Source organism: Daktulosphaira vitifoliae, unplaced genomic scaffold (assembly GCF_025091365.1).
Source record: "Daktulosphaira vitifoliae isolate Bord-2020 unplaced genomic scaffold, ASM2509136v1 Scaffold_5, whole genome shotgun sequence".
NCBI lineage: Eukaryota > Metazoa > Arthropoda > Insecta > Hemiptera > Phylloxeridae > Daktulosphaira > Daktulosphaira vitifoliae.
Window position 1 is genome coordinate 4242829 of NW_026099576.1, and position 18600 is coordinate 4261428.

An 18600-nucleotide genomic window follows, 5' to 3' on the forward strand; every position below is an offset into this window, starting at 1 on the left:
TTAAATAAATTGATGAAATTATTATCCCAATCTGTTCCATTTTACGTTCAATCTTTTGAATTTATCTAAATTATTTTATAATACTACAGCCTTACATGTACGGGACGTATTTTTTTAAATAATCAAGTGAATTAATTTAAATTTCCTAACAGGAGCACAATGAACCTTAGATCAGCCCATAAAAATAAAACTATGATTTTTAGCTTCGATACGAAGCGGAGAAAGTATTAATTTTACTATGTGTTTTTTTTTTTTTTTTCACTAGACCGATTTCTTTCAAAAATACGTCAAAAGATCACAAATCGTATCTAGTTGAAGACATTACCCTTAAAAATTGAAAAAAATTCCCTCGTTCCCCGCAAATGGGGGAAATATCCAAAAAAATTACAAATTTAAAAATCGCTAATTTTCGAAATTTTTTCACTTTTTTTTCTTAAAACTTCCATAACTTTTTGAAAAAATTTATAAAATTAAAGCTTATTTTATGTACTACAAAATGAAAAAAAAAAATTTGTCCCGACGATCTATCTTCTATACGCAAATGGCTACCATATTGAAAAATATACTATTTTTGTATGATAATTATGGGTTTTGTATTTTATTTTAATAGAAGTTGATGTTGCTTTTGGAATAATCCATCAATTTTTTAAAATTAAACACTATCTACAGATTTGCATCGAAGCGTTCCTTATGATAGTGATTTTAATCACTATCAGATTAAATCTATACTAGACCCTACTATGCAATGTCTCCACTATTTTTTTTCGTTATTCATTTTCGAACTAATACAGTTATTTTAATCATTTCTTATTTAGGAAACGGCCCTTATAAACAAAATATAATGTAATAAGCAAAGGATAATTATTAAAAAATATTTATGACTTTAAGTAACTGTATTTTGTTATTTCTGGACTAAATTTTTCATAAAATCACTTAAGAACTTAGTTTTTTTATAATAGTAAACTATAACAATATTATCTCAATCAAATATAGTACATCTTGATAAAAATTATATTTCGACACAACAATATCGAAAAATAATTTTATGTATATTTAACCCTTATGTGACTGGAAAGGTACCCGGGTACCTTTTCAGTTTTTAAATTTATTTTCCTTCTAAATATTTAGTATGTATGGTTAGTCCTTCTGTGACATCTCTAAATAGCATGCATAGTTAACAAATTTATATTTTGTATTTGAAAAGTATATAATTTATTATACTTAAAATAGCGTTGTTAATTTTACACCTTATAAGGACGTAGTAGGTACCTGGGTACCTCTATATATCTATATTTACTATAAGGGGTGTAATTTATCAGTTTGAACTACCTATTATATTATAACTTAGGGTTTAAGATTACGAATGACAATCAATAATATTCCAAATATGTTTATTTAATTTCATCAATGATACTAACCATACTCAAAATACATAGATTATATAAATTTTGATTTAAATTAAACAGAAATATTAAACATAATTTTTTTTAATAAAATATAGATATCAAATAAAAATATAATTTAGTAGCCATCACATTATTTATACAAATATGTTAAAAATAAATATATAACTTAAATTACAATTAAATACATCAGACTAAAATCGTTTAAACGTATTTGCTAAACATGATAAATGACAGCATATCCCTTGGATTGAAAAGAGAAAGGTGTAGTGGCACTCAGCGCTTGTTTTTAAAAACGTTTTTTGTTTATTTTTCCACGTTGACGATGTTGAATAAACAAGTTTCAGCGTAAATTTTCCTAAATTAACAGTCATATTATTATTAAATATTTTATCTACATGACTGAAATATTATAGCATTTGAAAAATGGAAATATTTTATGTTAATATCATTATCACACATTATAAATGTATTAAAGTATGATAAATAATGGCAACAAATACCAAAGAGAAATGTAAAGTAAAACCCCCATGGAAATACAAAAAATACAAAGGGACATATAAAACAGTTTTTTTAACAGATATTATTTGTAGTTTAATTACAAAAATAATTAACACCAATACGTCCAATCTCACGATAAATTTCATATAAAAAATATTTATTATACTAAAGTAAACAATCAATATTATACAAATTAATAGTGAAGCATGAGCAATAAAGGAAATCATCAAAAATGATTCATTTAGTTAAAATGAAAATAAAATAATCAAATACTTAAAAATAATGATAATGAACTATTGTTTTGAACAGCATATCCAAAAATAAGGACAATGTGATTTATGTACACAGTATTGATAATCTTAAGTACCTAATTTAATGAAAATGTCATACCATATGATAATGATATATTTTTTACATTCCATTGTAAGCTGGACCACCGCCTGGTTCAGGAACAACCCAATTGATATTTTGGGTAGGATCTTTGATATCACATGTCTTACAGTGAATACAGTTTTGTGCATTAATTTGTAATCGCTCACCATTTCCACTTTCATCAGGTACATATTCATACACACCTATAAGTAAATAACAACGGTAAATAGAGAAATTTCCTAACAAAAATATTTTAACAAACGATTTATCATGGATATACTTAAAATAATAATTTTTATAAACAACAATAAAATTTCTATGTTATAAATTAAAATATCGTTCAGTTTGACATTTTTTCAGGAACTCAGAATTACATGTATTCATGCTTTTAGTGGAAAAAAATTTAAATGTTTGTTTCTGAAGTTGAATTTCTAAGTATTCATTATAGCTAAATATTTCAACCTTTATGATTAAAATAGCCTATCACCATAAAATTTCCATACAAAAGTAAATTTTTCTTTAGTAAATATAATTAAAAGATAATTTAACAATCTTCGTTATTATAAAAATAAAATATTTGTATAACACAATTTGATTGACATGGTTATTTGACACAAAACAACGTGTTTACAACTTTAAAATAGACATCACAGTTTATATCTAAATAAATATAGTTTAAAAAACTAAAAAAACACGATTTTGAAGCACATCGAACTAAAAAGCGTGTTTTTTAGTTTTTTAAACTATATTTATTTTTTACTTTTTAGTTTCATGTTATGATAGTAGTTACTATCAATATCATGGTTGTTACGGGTAACGGGAAATCAGGGTTCGATTCCGGGGAGGGAGTCTGAGAAACGGCTACCACATCCAAGGAAAGCAGCAGGCGCGTAAATTACTCACTCCTGGAACGTGGAGGTAGTGACGAAAAATGACGATACGGAAATCATCCCTCGTAATCGGAATGAATACTTTATATCTCTTAATTAGAATAAATCGTGTTAATATATTAATTTTAATAGTAATTAGAATATATATATTTATACAAATAATGCGACTTAACTACGTAAAAGTATCATGCACTAAGTNGTATACATTTTAATAGTAATTAGAATATATATATATACAAGTAAAGCAACTTAAGTACGTAAACGTATCATGCACTAGGTATAGCCGTGTTTGTGGGCGGGCGAGGGGTCGGACTAACGTTATACCCGAGGTATAAACGGCGGTAGGNACTAACGTTATACCTGAGGTATAAACGGCGGTAGGAATATATAAATATATATACGTAAGGCGCATTAGACGCGGGCGTTATTGGTCAGTCAAAATAAAAATTTGTTTATATATAAATAATATTGATGACAAGCAAGCGTGTACGGGTACGATAACTAAAAATAAATTTTTATAGGAATAGTGTGCCGTCGTTAGGGGAGAGGTGAATGCGTTACGATAGTCTAGTCTCAAGGCCATAGACGACGGGATACGCGATAATGCGTGACGTTTGGAGAGTTACAAACATACATACATACAGGTGAAACTAATATAAGCGTGTTAATATTAGTAATTTAATGAATATCTAAGAATAAAGAAACAACTACACTTATCTTAAAAAGATTACAAAATATTAATACATAAAACATAATGCAGTAAATACCACAACCATTAAAAATTAATCTAGATAATAAATGATAAATATTATACCCATAAAATAGTAACTAACTCATTTAAAAAAAAAATTATTCCTTGAGCCTATGTTATTTATTGTTAAGAAAAACTTTATGGTCATCAACATTTTACTAATGTTAAATTTTGATCTAATATATATATATATATATATATATTCTTTATTTAGTACTAGAAATATTAAGTTATATTATTTACTAACGAAATTTCTCTTATAAAAATTTAATAAAATTATAATTTAGATTTTCTTATCAACCTTCTGTTTGCATAAATATGTTTTTTAAATTGACGTAATGTCTGATTTTGTTCTTAAAATTACAGTAAATTTCTATAGATATGTACTTTTGAGCAGACTTAGAAAAAACATTTGTCACAATTGGAAAGCTATGTAATTTTACGCCTTGGAAGTGTATGTAAATAGATTAATTGATATTACAAAGAAATTCATACAATGTCAAAATAAATTCTTAGTAAAGAATAATTCAACCAATATACATCACAATGTGGTATCGCAGTGACGTATATATCTCATACATATTCCAATGATACTATCCAAATAGTGTACAATCCTTAGACCAATATAAGTGTAATATTTTCATGTGGAAATAAAGTTACAAGTATAAATTGTAATTTTACATTCTACTACAACAACAAAGAGCATATTCAACACAGAATGATATATAATCGAATATTAAGTTGTATTATCACTTAATCCTCGGGCAATAAAGAAACAACTACATAGATTATTGTACAGATTGATCAGTAAGTCAGAAAACGGTTTCTATTGTTCTCATTGTTACAAACAATGAGAACAATAGAAACCCGTTTCCTGACTTACTAAACATCCTGTATATTATAAACGTTAAGTTGTTATCTTTTTAGATAATGTAGTTTACCTTAGATGGTCATATGATCTGTCAGGTCATAAATTTTTCAAATACTATTGAATTGCCTTGTAATAGTATAAGAAAACAACATAGTATAAGTATAAATAAACATAATAGTAAATCACATTACACTTNATAAACGTTAAGTTGTTATCTTTTTAGCTAATGTAGTTTACCTTAGATGGTCATATGATCTGTCAGGTCATAAATTTTTCAATTACTATTGAATTGCCTTGTAATAGTATAAGAAAACAACATAGTATAAGTATAAATAAACATAATAGTAAATCACATTACACTTATTAGATATAAAATAATAGAATTCACAATATTGATATGTTACACACTTGAGAAACGGTAGGAAAACATTTAAGAAGTTCTATAAAACGATAACCTCGCGTTTAATTAATATAACATACATCCAAATAACAATAATAACCCCTTGATTATATTCATCACTACGTGATGTACAATGTGTTACACCGGTCGTGTCCAGTCGGACACATTGGTAATGTTCCCCTAGAGAATAACGAATTGTAACTCTGGTGCTCACACATAATACGCAATAGGATGAATGACAGTGTATTACTTGGTTTGTAGGTGATACCTCAACTTATATGATTTTCCCACCATTTAGCACATCTACTGAACTTTACAACCCCTCGAATATTTCAACATTTAACAAACGGCAAGCAATGTCGAGTAACAAGCAATGTGTACATTACTTTATAACAATTTTAAGGCCAATTTTAAATAACGCTACTTTTAGCTTCCATGCGAAGCTGAGAAGGTATTGGTTTTACTAAGATGCGTTTATTTTTTTTTTTTTTTGCGTCTGTTACCACTTTTTCTCAGCTCTCACCGAACCGATTTCTTTCAATGATACGTCAAAAGATCACAAATCGTATCTTGTCGAAGACATAACCCTCAAAAATTGAAAAAATTTCCCTCGTTCCCCGTAAATGGGGGAAACCTCCAAAAAAATTACAAATTTAAAAAACGCTAATTTTCGAAATTTTTTCAATTTTTTTTACTAAAAATTACCATAACTTTTTAAAAAATAACCAAATCAATATAATTTTTTTTTTATAGATGCATGATGTCTTTACCTATCATTTGGTATATTTTTTTTATAAATCTGACTTTTTTCCTGTCCACAGAGGGGGATTTAAAATTACAACTATTTCACAAAAACTTAATTTTTTCAACTTGACTTTTGAAAATGTTCCAGAAGGTCTGACACTTTTATATATATCTTAAATTAAAGCTAATGTAATCTACTTTATTATGTAAAAAAAAATTTCGGATTTTATTTTTTACATTTTTAACATTATAATGCTATAACTAATTTAAAAGTGTATGGATCAACATAATTTTTTTTGGAGAAATAATATTTTTTAATATTCCCTTTTTCTTTTGATATAATTTATCTTAATCAGGATATTAATAAGGAACTAGCAGATCATGTAGCTTTTGGAATAATCCACTAATTTTTAAAATAAAACACTATCTAAAGATTTGCATCGAAGCGTTTTTTTTTTTTATAGTGATTTTAATCACTGTCAGATATCATTATACTTGATCCAACTATGCCGCGACCCCCGTGTGCTGGGTTTTTTTTAATGTATTCTATTCGTAAAAAATAAATAAAACTTAAATAAGTAGAAGATGGTGACAAATACTGTAACAATCAATATATTGTTATAGATAATAAATACTCTTGGGAAACAAGAAATTTTAAAGTAATTTAAAAAATTTATACGCATGTCATCAATCGACTTTGAATACTTTTTTTCTATGCGAGAGACTTATTATAACTTTGCAGTTTTTGGCAACTCATATCCCACCCATATAAATAAGTAATGCGCGTTTAATTTTTAAAGATATTGTTGATTTCAATTAAAACAAATAAAATTCTGTAAAAATAATACATTTTTTATAAAATGTTCTCCGCGTTTATTATATTATTAATTTGTTCAAACTATTGATCAGGCGTGGATAATACTTATTTGGGACCCCGAAGCGAGATTTTTTAATTAGCATCAAATTATTTCATAAAACTGTAAATAATTTTTTGATTTCAACACAAATGAAAACTGCAGATGACAACAAATGTATAATAGTAATATAACTCTGAATATTTTTTAGTTATTTTAACAATTAGGCAAAATACAAGACCGGCTTCTTTCTCTTTGCATCGCGTCCCTAGTCTCTTTAATCGTGACCTATTCTTAACATCACATAGATATTAAACAAATCTCTATCACGGTAATTCTTGTTGTTCTTAACGCAAATATAGAATTATTGGTAAAATATTCTACTAAATGTGCTATCATCCATTATAAATAAAAATGATGTCATATACCTTTAAAAATCGTTTACTAGCAAACATTGTTTTTCTAGGATATTAAAATAAATTACGTAGTAAAAACAATTGCTTTTAAAAAAAACATGTTATTCAAATGTAAGATATGATTATTCGATTATAAAAATAAAAGTAATAAGTAACCATCAAAAATAACCTTTTCAAATCATCAAACAGAATAATAATAATAATCCATTAATCCACATTAAGTAAGTTTTTTTTGTTCTACAAAGAATTTATGACATTTATAAAAGTTGAGTACAAAAGTTGATTTTTATTTACTTTACATACCATTATGACCAAGTGTATTTTTTATTTGTATTACAATACAAAATAATTATATTTTATTTCAAAATAAAAATTTGAATAATTCGACCCATCGCGATTATTATCATCGATGGTAATAATTATCTGTACAGATAAATTTCATTACGATAGTTTTGAATGAGTCGGCCAATTTTACCTTCAAAATTTTCTAGAAAATTGTGTCATAATTTTTAAATAAAGCAATTAAAGTTTCTTTAAGAAATAAAAGTATAGATATAAAAAAAGAATAATTTTATAAGTTCATTAAGTCGCAATTACTAGTAACTTTAAAAATAAATTTGCGTTAAAATGATCATACACTTACAAATTTTTAACTTATACCATTTTTACCTAAAATAAGTTACATTCTCAAATAATTGAGTAATCGTAGAAATGATCCGTAGAATCCAGACCCAAAAAGACATAAAACCATACTAACAAGGAATATGGAAGGGTGAAACTCTAATCTAAACTACATTATAAAAGTTATCTTAATCTCTCGTAAAAAATTCCTAAATATACCACTATATTCTAAAAAATTATTTTAATAGAAAAAATTATTTTATAAATCAAAGATATTAATAACCCAAACGATTTATTCTCAACAAAATTTAAAGAAAAGGCTAATTTCAATTTTACTACTCCTAAATGCTACTTGTATATAAAATACATATTATTTTCTAAATGTTCAGGAGAGTTAATTTCAACCCACTCTTTAAACTTTAAGATAATAATTTTTTTTTTGTTAAAAACGTATATTATAATTAGTATTTAGAATCAATCAACACAATAGGAAGATTAAAAAAGTCTAAGACTAGCCTTTTTTACAAAGTCGCCAACCAATCAGGATTTTATCATTATCAGTATTGAAAATAAAAATAAGAATCTTTTCTATTTAGTTGTTAGTTTTCATTGTTTATTATTTATTTGATACTTTTCCTTGATTATTATAAAATAGTTTATTTTAACATTATGTTTATAACGTGTTATATCATGAAATTGAATTATTTATTAAGACAAGATAATTTCAGTGCCCTATCTTTTCGACAGAAACCGACTTACATAAATAAACTAAATATTTCAATTTTATTTGAAATTACGAATATTTCTCAAATATTATTAAATAATAAATTTGCTATCAATTATTTCGATAGAACAATTTTTTTTTTAATAATTTAGTACTAAAGCTTTTTCTTCTATTAATAAGAAAATTAATTTTTTTAACAAATAAATTTATTTAGTAATTCTATAAAGAAAGAAACCTTTTATACAAATAAAACTAAGCAAAATTTTTAATCTAATTGTTCGCGCTGCTTAAAAAAAAATACTAGATAGCAGCTTATTTGATTTCATCCACTCATCTTCCCTTCATCTCCCGGTCTCTGGGCGTCGTCGGCCGGTTATCATTGCCGGTCGACATGTGTATGTAATTAGATTAGTATAAAATTAGGAAATTGTTTTGTTGGTTATACGTTTTTAGTAAAAATTATATTAATGTTGTTTTTTCCTAAAGTAAATGTTATTCAAGTTTGTTTATGTAGTTAACTGCTTTAGTATAAGTAATATTGTATTATATGAGTAATGTATTTTGATGATTAATATTAGCTGAAATTATTTAAGTCATACGGATGACGTTGTCAGATTATCTAAGGTAACAATTTTATGATTTATTTGTTGTTATATTCCACACGGCTGGATTAGAAAAATTGTGTAAGTCACACGGATGACAATTGCCAATTTTAATGCATAAATCATACAAAAAATCTTAGTGTATAAATTATATAGCCAACATTATTATTTATATTGAATCTCGTTTTTAGTTATATCTATGTGTATATAATCAAATTCATAGTTAATAGTACTGATTTATATTTATTGTTGTATTTGTCAACTCTTATTACTAAATTGCACAAGGTGCTATTGTAAATTATAAATATTTAATACAATTTAAATTATTGTTATTTGTATGGAAATATAATTAATTTTGTGTGAACTAGCGACCACAGTTTTCCTTCAAAACAAATTTAAACGTCCTAAAATCCTTTCTAATTAATCACCAGATAAGTGTGATACAATTTCTCGCCCCTGGTATTAACACTAATAATGATTATAAATTATCTTACCAGCAGGACAAAATCTTCCTTCTGGCCCATCATACAGTTCAAGATTTGTACTAGTTGGTACAGAATCATCTAATAATGTTAAATGAGCTGGTTGATCACTCTCATGATTAGTTCCTGTTAAAGCAACTGATGACAACAGATCAAAACTTATTTTTCCATCTGGTTTTGGGTATTCAATAATAGAAACTTCAGTCTTTTTATTTAATCTTGCATGATCTGGTGCTACAAAACAATGAAATACATGTAAAATAATACTTAAATTCTTTAATTAAATACAATCATAAAACATAATAAATTTAACATTAAAAATTACTTTAATTGGAATAACAATAAAAATAATGAAATGCTAGACTATTTTTAAAAATATACATTTTAATAATTCATAAATTATATTTTTATGCCTCGAGTGTAAAAATTTTATCTTTCTTAAATTAAATCACACAATAGTATTCTCCCTTAAAATACATCATTCATTCCCTTCAATAATGGTACATCTCACAATATAATGTTTTTGAGTTATGATTGTTATCAGAAAGACCTAAAAAGTAATATATTCAAGCAAAATCGTTATATCTATAATTTAATAATAAGCTGACCGATAAAAGACTGAATTACTTATTTTTACAAAATTTTAATTTTTTTAAATTGCTTCTAAAAAATTAAGTTTTTGTGATATTGAATGAGATATTATTGTTAGTGTTTTAATTGCATTACATACTATAATTATTATAAAATTAAATCTTGTTTTTAAATAACTTACTTCCATGGCTTAGTGTCCATGGTTCTTTTCCTTTAATTGCTAAAGAAAATCCAGAGTATGCCATTCCACCAAATATACCCAATTTTGAATGAAAAGATGGACGTATATTTCGAACACTTTTAAGATCTGACCAAATCCAGCTACTTTTAACTCTTTCTTCATAATCTTTAGGTTCTAATCCTAAAAAAACAATCCATATCACAGAAAAATTTAATTTTTTTTACAGTAATTTAATAAAAATTAATTAATCTGATACCAGAGAAAATTATAAAGATCCAATTTTGTAATTACATACTAATAAAATACTAATTAATCCCAGGCCAACTATGGATAAAATGTGTTTATCATCCTTAAGATAATAAGTAAATTTTTTTAAATATATGTAAACAATACTCAAATATACTTAAAAATGTAAATGATTTCAAATATAATATTGAAAACTACATTTTATCAGTATTTCTTTCTTTCAACAAAAAAATTAAAATGATATTACACATTTTTTAACGCGAAAAATTGTACTATGATGAAGTGTCCTAAGATTCAAAATTAATTTTAACTGTTAACTATCACAGCTCTAATAATAAAATATTTTAAAGTAAACTTCGCAAGAATGATCAACTTTCCAATATATCCTTAATTTATGAATTATAAATTAGTACAATTACTTACCGATAGTTGTACTAGATCCACTTGAATTCATTAAGGTATCATAAGTTGATTCTGCAGCTAACATGCCTGATTTCATAGCATAATGCGTTCCTTTAATTTTGGGAACATTTAAGAATCCTGCTGTACAACCAATTAAAGCACCTCCAGGAAATGATAATTTTGGAATAGATTGAAACCCACCTTCGTTAAGAGCTCTAGCACCATAAGCTATTCTATAAAAAAAAATAAAATGGTAGCACAGTGAAGTCGAGGCACAGTGTGGATGTTCCATAGTTGAGACAAGTATAGATGATATCTGACAGTGATTAAAATCACTATCATAAGAAACGCTTCGATGCAAATCTTTATTATTATTTGTTATTTGTCGCTAAACAAATAACAAATGATAAATATTATCATACTACGCCTCACCTCCAGCCTATATTTTAAAATAATAAAAATTTCCGAAATAATGGGTCAAAAGTTGTTATCGACCTTTTTGTTATCGAAGTTGTTATATGAAATTACATTCATTGAAAAACTTTCATTTTAATAAATCATCTCTTGTTTTAAATTGTTTTACCTAGTTAAATACGATTTAGTACCTAGTTAACATACTGTATGTATGTTGTCATTAAAAAAAATAATGTTGACAAACTATTAGTTATAAAGGATGATTAATAAATAGTAATTAATAACTGATAAATCAAAAAATACAAAGGGTGTAAAAATTGCTATTTCAAAATTTTTTCTTATTATACATAATTAAAATATGCTTTGAACCTAGTCTAAGACAATAACTATTTCAATTTTTTTTTAACAAAATGATAATTGGGTTAAAAGTTATTGGATTTGTTAAATCTTTGTGACTCACTCGTAATTTCGCTGTAAGTTTTTTTTTTTGAGAAAAGTCACTATATATTAAAAGATTTTTAAACTATAAAATTTAATCAATTTTCACCTTTTTCCATCTTCAAACAATGGTTTCACGTGCGGGTGATGTTTGAATCGTTGAAATTCTCTAAAAGGACTTAAATACGGATTAGAGTAATCGAGCCCCACAACAAAACCAGCAGCTACTAGAGGTGTTGATTCATTAAGATGATAAATAAACGATCCTCCATACGTATTTTTATCCTAAAAATAATGTTAATTTTAAAAAATACCATTACAGTATAGTAGGGATCCGAAAACAAAAAATGTTAAAGGAAATTTTACAAATTTTGATATTGACACTTTCTACTACTTAAAGAAAAAAAGTTATTATAACGTTTTTCTTTTTTTAATCTTAAAGTAAATTTTAAAAGATTTAATTTGGTTTAGGTTTAAAGAACGCAGACGTTCCAGAACAATATCAAAATTTGAAAATTTTGTGTACATATGTTTCTATGCTTACACAGTACTTGTATTTAGAGTTTGATAAAATTTTTATAAAAACTCATGTTATTAGAAAGTTAATTATTTTTAGTATTACTGATGAAAAATCTATTGAAGTTTGTGAATTTTTAAAAATGCTAAGGCAAAAGTAAAAAATTTCGAAAATTTTTACTTTATGAGTTACTCATAAAATAATTACAGCCAAAACGTTTTTCTCTTTTTAATCAATAGGCCAGTCAACGAAGGAAAAATGGCGGAAAAAATTCCTAATCAAATTTCTTTTATTTTAAAAGTTGAATTAAGATATTGATAATGACATACTAAAAGTCCTCATCGATTGGACTTGAGCTTTTTTTTTTTACAGCTTCACAAAAGTTCAAAAATATGAGCTTTTTTAATTTTCTCAAAAAATATTTAACTTACAAAAAAAAGTTTCGTACAAAAGTTGTTTAAAAAACAATTTAAAAAAAGTGTATCTTATATTTTTTCATTTAAACAAATATTTTTCGAGTTACATTACATTTAATATGAGTACTAAAATTTATTTTCCAATTTTTTTCATTATACGGTTACATTTTATCATGTTATATTTACATTAGACACAATGTTATAAATGCATATGTGTGTATGTGTGAGTTTATTTATTTATAGTATCATTAAAGTGTAGTGTATATTAAGATACAACCGATAGTGTAGGTAATTGATTTGACGCTATATTGTTTAAACCCAACTAAACGCTAAATTGTACATTCCCAAACAACAATTATATTATGTCAATTGCCACCGGAATTTCTGCTAATAATATAGATAATTGTCATAAAACGGCCTTTAGTCTGGTGCTGGAGGTGCTAAAAATTGTGGTTGCCGAAACACAGGGCTTAATTTTTCTATTATATGTGAACATTGCAAAGGTCAATGGTGTACAAATTCAATAGAAATAAAGATTGAAGATTAAGAAAATTGTACTTTTGTTGAAGATATATTCTCTCAAAATTTAGAATGGGAAAATGAATAAGAAAATGGAAAAAAATTTTGTTTGATACATTTGTCAAATAACTTTATAGTGGAGAAATCCTCCATTGATTACATACTTTGCACTAGTAATGCATATAACTTGTATTTAGGCTATAAATAAGGAAATAGGAGATCATGTAGCTTTTGTAATAATCCATTAATATTTTAAAATTAAACACTATCTACAGATTTGCATCTAGACGTTGTTTTTGATAATGATTTTAATCACTGTAACATATCATCTATACTGCACCCAATTATACACAATGTGCCGGGACACTGCCGGTTTTTTTTTTTAATAGCGATTAGTTCAAATAGTAGCAATGGGTTTTGAAGTTATTGAAGATACAGTTATAAATTTATTTGACCTATTTATATCATGAAAGTTATTATCTACCATTGAGTTTACTAGAACAAGACTAATTTTAGACACTTTATGACAATTAATTTTATCATTACCAGAAATTCTGACTGGGTTGACAAAAGAGAACATGAGGTAGGTGAAATGAGGAGATCAGTGACAATAGGCAAGAGTGTGAATAGGGAGGTAGAAAGTTTTAAGTATTTAGAATCAATAGTGCAAAAGAGCGGTGGTATTAACGAGAATGTAAGACACAGGAATAAGTGCGGGTGGTTGAAGTAGAGAGAAGCGTCTGGTGTCTTATGCGATAAAAGATTTCCAATGAGGCTAAAAGGTAAATTCTACAACAATGTAGTGAGACCAGCAATGGTGTATGGTTCAGAGTGTTGGGTGATTAATAAGANAGTGAGACTAGCTATGATGTATGATTCAGAGTGTTGGGCGGTTGATAAGAAAATAGAGCAGAGAATGAGTGTAGTAGAGATGAAAATGCTTAGTTGGATGAGTGGAGTGACTATAAAAGATAGAATAAGGAACGAGCATGTAAGAGGTAGTATAAGTGTAGCGTTAATCGTGGNGAATGCTTAGTTGGATGAATGGAGTGACTAGAAAAGATAGTATAAGGAACTAGCATATAAGAGGGAGTATAAGTGTAGTTTCAATCGTGTATATGATGAGAGAAAATAGACTTAGATGATTTAGTCATGCTATGAGGAGAGAAGAATCGGAAGCTGTAAGAACAATTATAGAAATTAATGTTGAAGGAAGAAGAGGTAAAGGAAGACCAAAAAAGAGATGGAAGTATGTTATTGAATGCGATATGAGGACAGCTGATGTGAGCGTAGATGATGTGGAGATCGCGTCAAGTGGAAGTTTAGGATGAGGGTGGCCGACCCCAAGTAGTTGGGATTAAGGCAAAGAAAAAGAAAAAGATTAGCAGAAATTCCGGTGGCAATTGACATAATATAATTGTTGTTTGGGAATGTACAATTTAGCGTTTAGTTGGGTTTAAACAATATAGCGTCAAATCAATTACCTACTCTATCGGTTATATCTTAATATACACTACACTTTAATGATACTATAAATAAATAAACTCACACATACACACATATGTATTTATAACATTGTGTCTAATTTAAGTATAACATAATAAAAAGTAACCGTATAATGAAAAACCCAGCACAGGGGAGTCGCGGCACAGTGGTGACGTGGCATATTTGGATCAAGTATAATGATATCTGACAGTGATTAAAATCACTATCAAAAAAAAACGATTCGAGCAAATCTTTAGATAGTGTTTAATTTTAAAAAATTAGTGGATTATTCCAAAAGCTTCATAAACTGCTAGATCCTTATTAATATCCTGATTAAGATAAAGTATGTCGAATGAAAAAGGGATTATTAAAAAATAGTATTTCCCATAAAAAAATTATATTGATCAATACACTTTTCAATAAGTTATAGCATTATAAAGTTAAAAATGTAAAAAATAAAATTGAGAATTTTCACACAATAATAGCATTTTCACCGTGAAGACAAAATAAAGTCCAAAAAATTTTTTTTGCATAATAAAGTAAATTACATTAGCTTTAATTTAATATATATAGAAAAGTGTCAGACTTTCCGGAACACTTTCAAAATTTAAGTTGAAAAAGTCAATTTTTTGTGAAAAAGTTGTCATTTTGAATCCCCCCCTGTAGGCAGGTAAAAAGTCAGATTTATAAAAAAAATATACCAAATGATAGGTAAAGACATCATGCATCTACAAAAAAAAGAATTATATTGATCCATACATCTTTCGAGAAGTTATAGCATTATAAAGTTAAAAATATAAAAAAGAATTTTTTTACAAAAATCGTATTTTTTTTATTAAGTTTAATGTCTGTTTTCACCATGAAAATAAGATAAAGTCCGAAATTTTTTTTTACCATTATAAAGTATATTACATTAGCTTTAATTTAAGATATATATAAAAGTGTCAGACCTTCCGGAACACTTTCAAAAGTTAAGTTGAAAAAGTTCTACTTTCTATATGCATTTTTATGTTTTGAATCCTCCCTGTATTAACGGAAATGGTCCGATTTAAAAAAAAAATATGTCCAATGAAAGATCTATATAAATATTACTTTTCATAAAAAAATTGTAATGATCCATATATTTGTCAAAAAGTTATAGCATAATAAAGTTAAAAATGTAAAATACAAAATCGAAAATTTTCACACAAAAATAGCATTTGGTAGCCATTTTCACCNAAGAATTTTTTCACAAAAATAGCATATTTTTGCATACGGTAGTCATTTTCACCATGAAGACAAGTCCAGAGGTCAAATTTTTTTTTTTCAAATTAAAGCATATTACATTAGTTTTAATTTAAGATATATATTAAAGTGTCAGATCTTCCGGAACATTTTCAAAAGTTAAGTTGAAAAAGTTAATTTTTTTTGAAAAAGTTGTCACTTTGAATCCCCCCTTGTGGGCAGGTTAAGGGTTAAATTTATGAAAAAAATATACTAAATGAAAGATAATGATATTATGCATATATGAATTATATTGATATGTTCATTTTTGAAAAAGTTATGGCAGTTTTAAATAAAAAAAATTAGCGATTTTTAAATTTGTAATTTTTTTGGAGGTTTCCCCCATTTACGGGGAACGAGGGAATTTTTTTCAATTTTGAAGGGTAATGTCTTCGACTAGATACGATTTGTGATCTTTTGACGTATCATTGAAAGAAATCGGTTCGGTGAGAGCTGAGAAAAAGTGGTAACAGACACAAAAAAAAAAAAAAATAAACACATCTTAGTAAAACCAATACCTTCTCAGCTTCGCATCGAAGCTAAAAAATTGGAAAATAAATTTTAGTACTCATATTAAATGTAATATTAAATGTAACTCGAAAAATATTTGTTTAAATGAAAAAATATAAGATACACTTTTTATTTAAAATTGTTTTTTAAACAACTTTTGTACGAAACTTTTTTTTGTAAGTTAAATATTTTTTGAGAAAATTAAAAAAGCTCATATTTTTGAACTTTTGTGAAGCTGTAAAAAAAAAAAAGCTCAAGTCCAATCGATGAGGACTTTTAGTATGTCATTATCAATATCTTAATTCAACTTTTAAAATAAAAGAAATTTGATTAGGAATTTTTTCCGCCATTTGCCAAAATTACTCTTTCGTTGATTGGCCTACAAATAGTTACTATTTACTATTCATTTAATAGTACATAGAAAAGCTTTTATTTTTTTTAGTTTTGAATACTCCGTTGCTATTCTAAACACTTCAAAATAGTCCATTTTGCCGAAAATTATATGGTTTCTAAACTTATTGGACGATAACTACGTTTACACAAAACAAAAACATGACAACAATAAAAATACCTGCTCAGCTACGCATGGAAGCTAAAAAATAGACATTGATAAACGCTATGGTTTTACTAAGTTACTATTTCGTCACACTTAGCGCAAAATTACGTAAGAAAATTTTTGGCGAAATTTATAATCTGTTTTTAAATTATTTAGAATAAATGAAATTTGTCAAGAATATTTAAACGTGTTAACGACCAAGTTTAGCAATGTGCTAATTATAAATTTAAAAATAACTTATAAAATAGAAAATTATATCATTTAAAAAATTAATAATTGATAACAACTTTTAAATCAGTATTTCGGAAATTATTCTCATTTTTAAACCAAGACGAGAAGAAGAGTACGACCGAGAAATAACTAATGATAAACCTCCGGTCATTACTTTAAATTGTTAATATTGAAATATTGATCCAAAAGTTGTTATCGACCAGTCATTTTCATAATTAGTTCATTTTCTATTTTATAAGCTAGTTTAATATGTACCTTTAAAAAAATTAATTTCACAATCCTATAAGATATAAGGGATGAACCTGAAAATTATTTTATAACAAGTGGAAATATATATCGCCATGCGCAACGAATAAAGCAGTAACTCAAAAAATTGGTCTTTGAGATTATAAAATATTTAGGTTTAGGTTTTACTCTTCTTACAATAACTTTCATCAAAATATCGAAAATTTTGTTTGAATCGCAATTAAATTACTTAGAAAAATGATAATCATATAGAGTGTAATTGGATAATAAATTTTATTTTTGATCTCCTGAAAAGTAAGAAAAAGTGGGTTATTGATTATTTTTTGCACATATCGATATTTATTTAACAAAAAACGAAAAAAAATGTTCAAAATATTTATTTTTTTAAAAAAAATTGAGCGGCTAGTGTCAAAAGACTCACTCCTTATAATGTGTTTATTTTGTAAAAATATAAAAGGATGGTTACTATTATCCCAAATAGTCTAGAAAGTTACGAAGCACGTATGCATGACAAAATATGTAAATAATACGTCGACAGAGTAATTTTTTCGTATTACATAATGATATACAACATAAGAGAAAAGAAATTACTGACATTAAACATTATAATAAATTCAAAGTCGTCTTATGAAATAATAATACGAGTATCAAACTCGTATTTTTAAGTTAGTCAATGTATATAATTATCGAAGTCATATACATTGGGTCAAGTTTCAAAACACTTTTGTCAATTTTTTTCAATAACAATAATAGTCATTCAAATTTTGAAAAACTTCATACNCAAAACACATTTGTCAATTTTTTTCAATAACAATAATAGTCATTCAAATTTTGAAAAACTTCATACTTTTGACTTATATTTATTTAAATATATATCAATATTTATTTCTAGAAAATTAAATTATAAATATCAATTAGTTTACATGTATACAGTCGTCCACGATTTTTTAATAA

At 26.2% G+C, this 18600-nt stretch overlaps 1 protein-coding gene and 1 long non-coding RNA gene across 4 annotated transcripts in view; both read right to left on the reverse strand.

Moving 5' to 3' along the window:
* Window positions 1–1374: 1374 nt before the first annotated feature.
* LOC126906871 (electron transfer flavoprotein-ubiquinone oxidoreductase, mitochondrial) overlaps window positions 1375–18600 on the reverse strand; it is a 138616-nt gene continuing 121390 nt past the window's right edge. Inside the window, exons 7-12 of one of the 3 annotated variants that reach the window (XM_050687785.1) lie at window positions 12013–12188; window positions 11073–11284; window positions 10404–10583; window positions 9644–9865; window positions 2272–2479; window positions 1375–1761 (exon numbers count right to left, since the gene is read on the reverse strand). In XM_050687785.1, coding sequence (XP_050543742.1) covers window positions 2316–2479; window positions 9644–9865; window positions 10404–10583; window positions 11073–11284; window positions 12013–12188 — 954 coding nt within the window. In that variant the 3' untranslated portion in view covers window positions 1375–1761; window positions 2272–2315. The remainder of the gene's footprint in view (window positions 1762–2271; window positions 2480–9643; window positions 9866–10403; window positions 10584–11072; window positions 11285–12012; window positions 12189–18600) is intronic. The other 2 variants (XM_050687783.1, XM_050687784.1) reach the window with 2 other exon arrangements.
* On the reverse strand, window positions 4200–7243 carry LOC126906882 (uncharacterized). Its single transcript, XR_007704381.1, has 2 exons — window positions 5026–7243; window positions 4200–4858 (listed from the first exon to the last, which is right to left on the reverse strand). It is a non-coding gene; the product is annotated as an uncharacterized LOC126906882 (long non-coding RNA).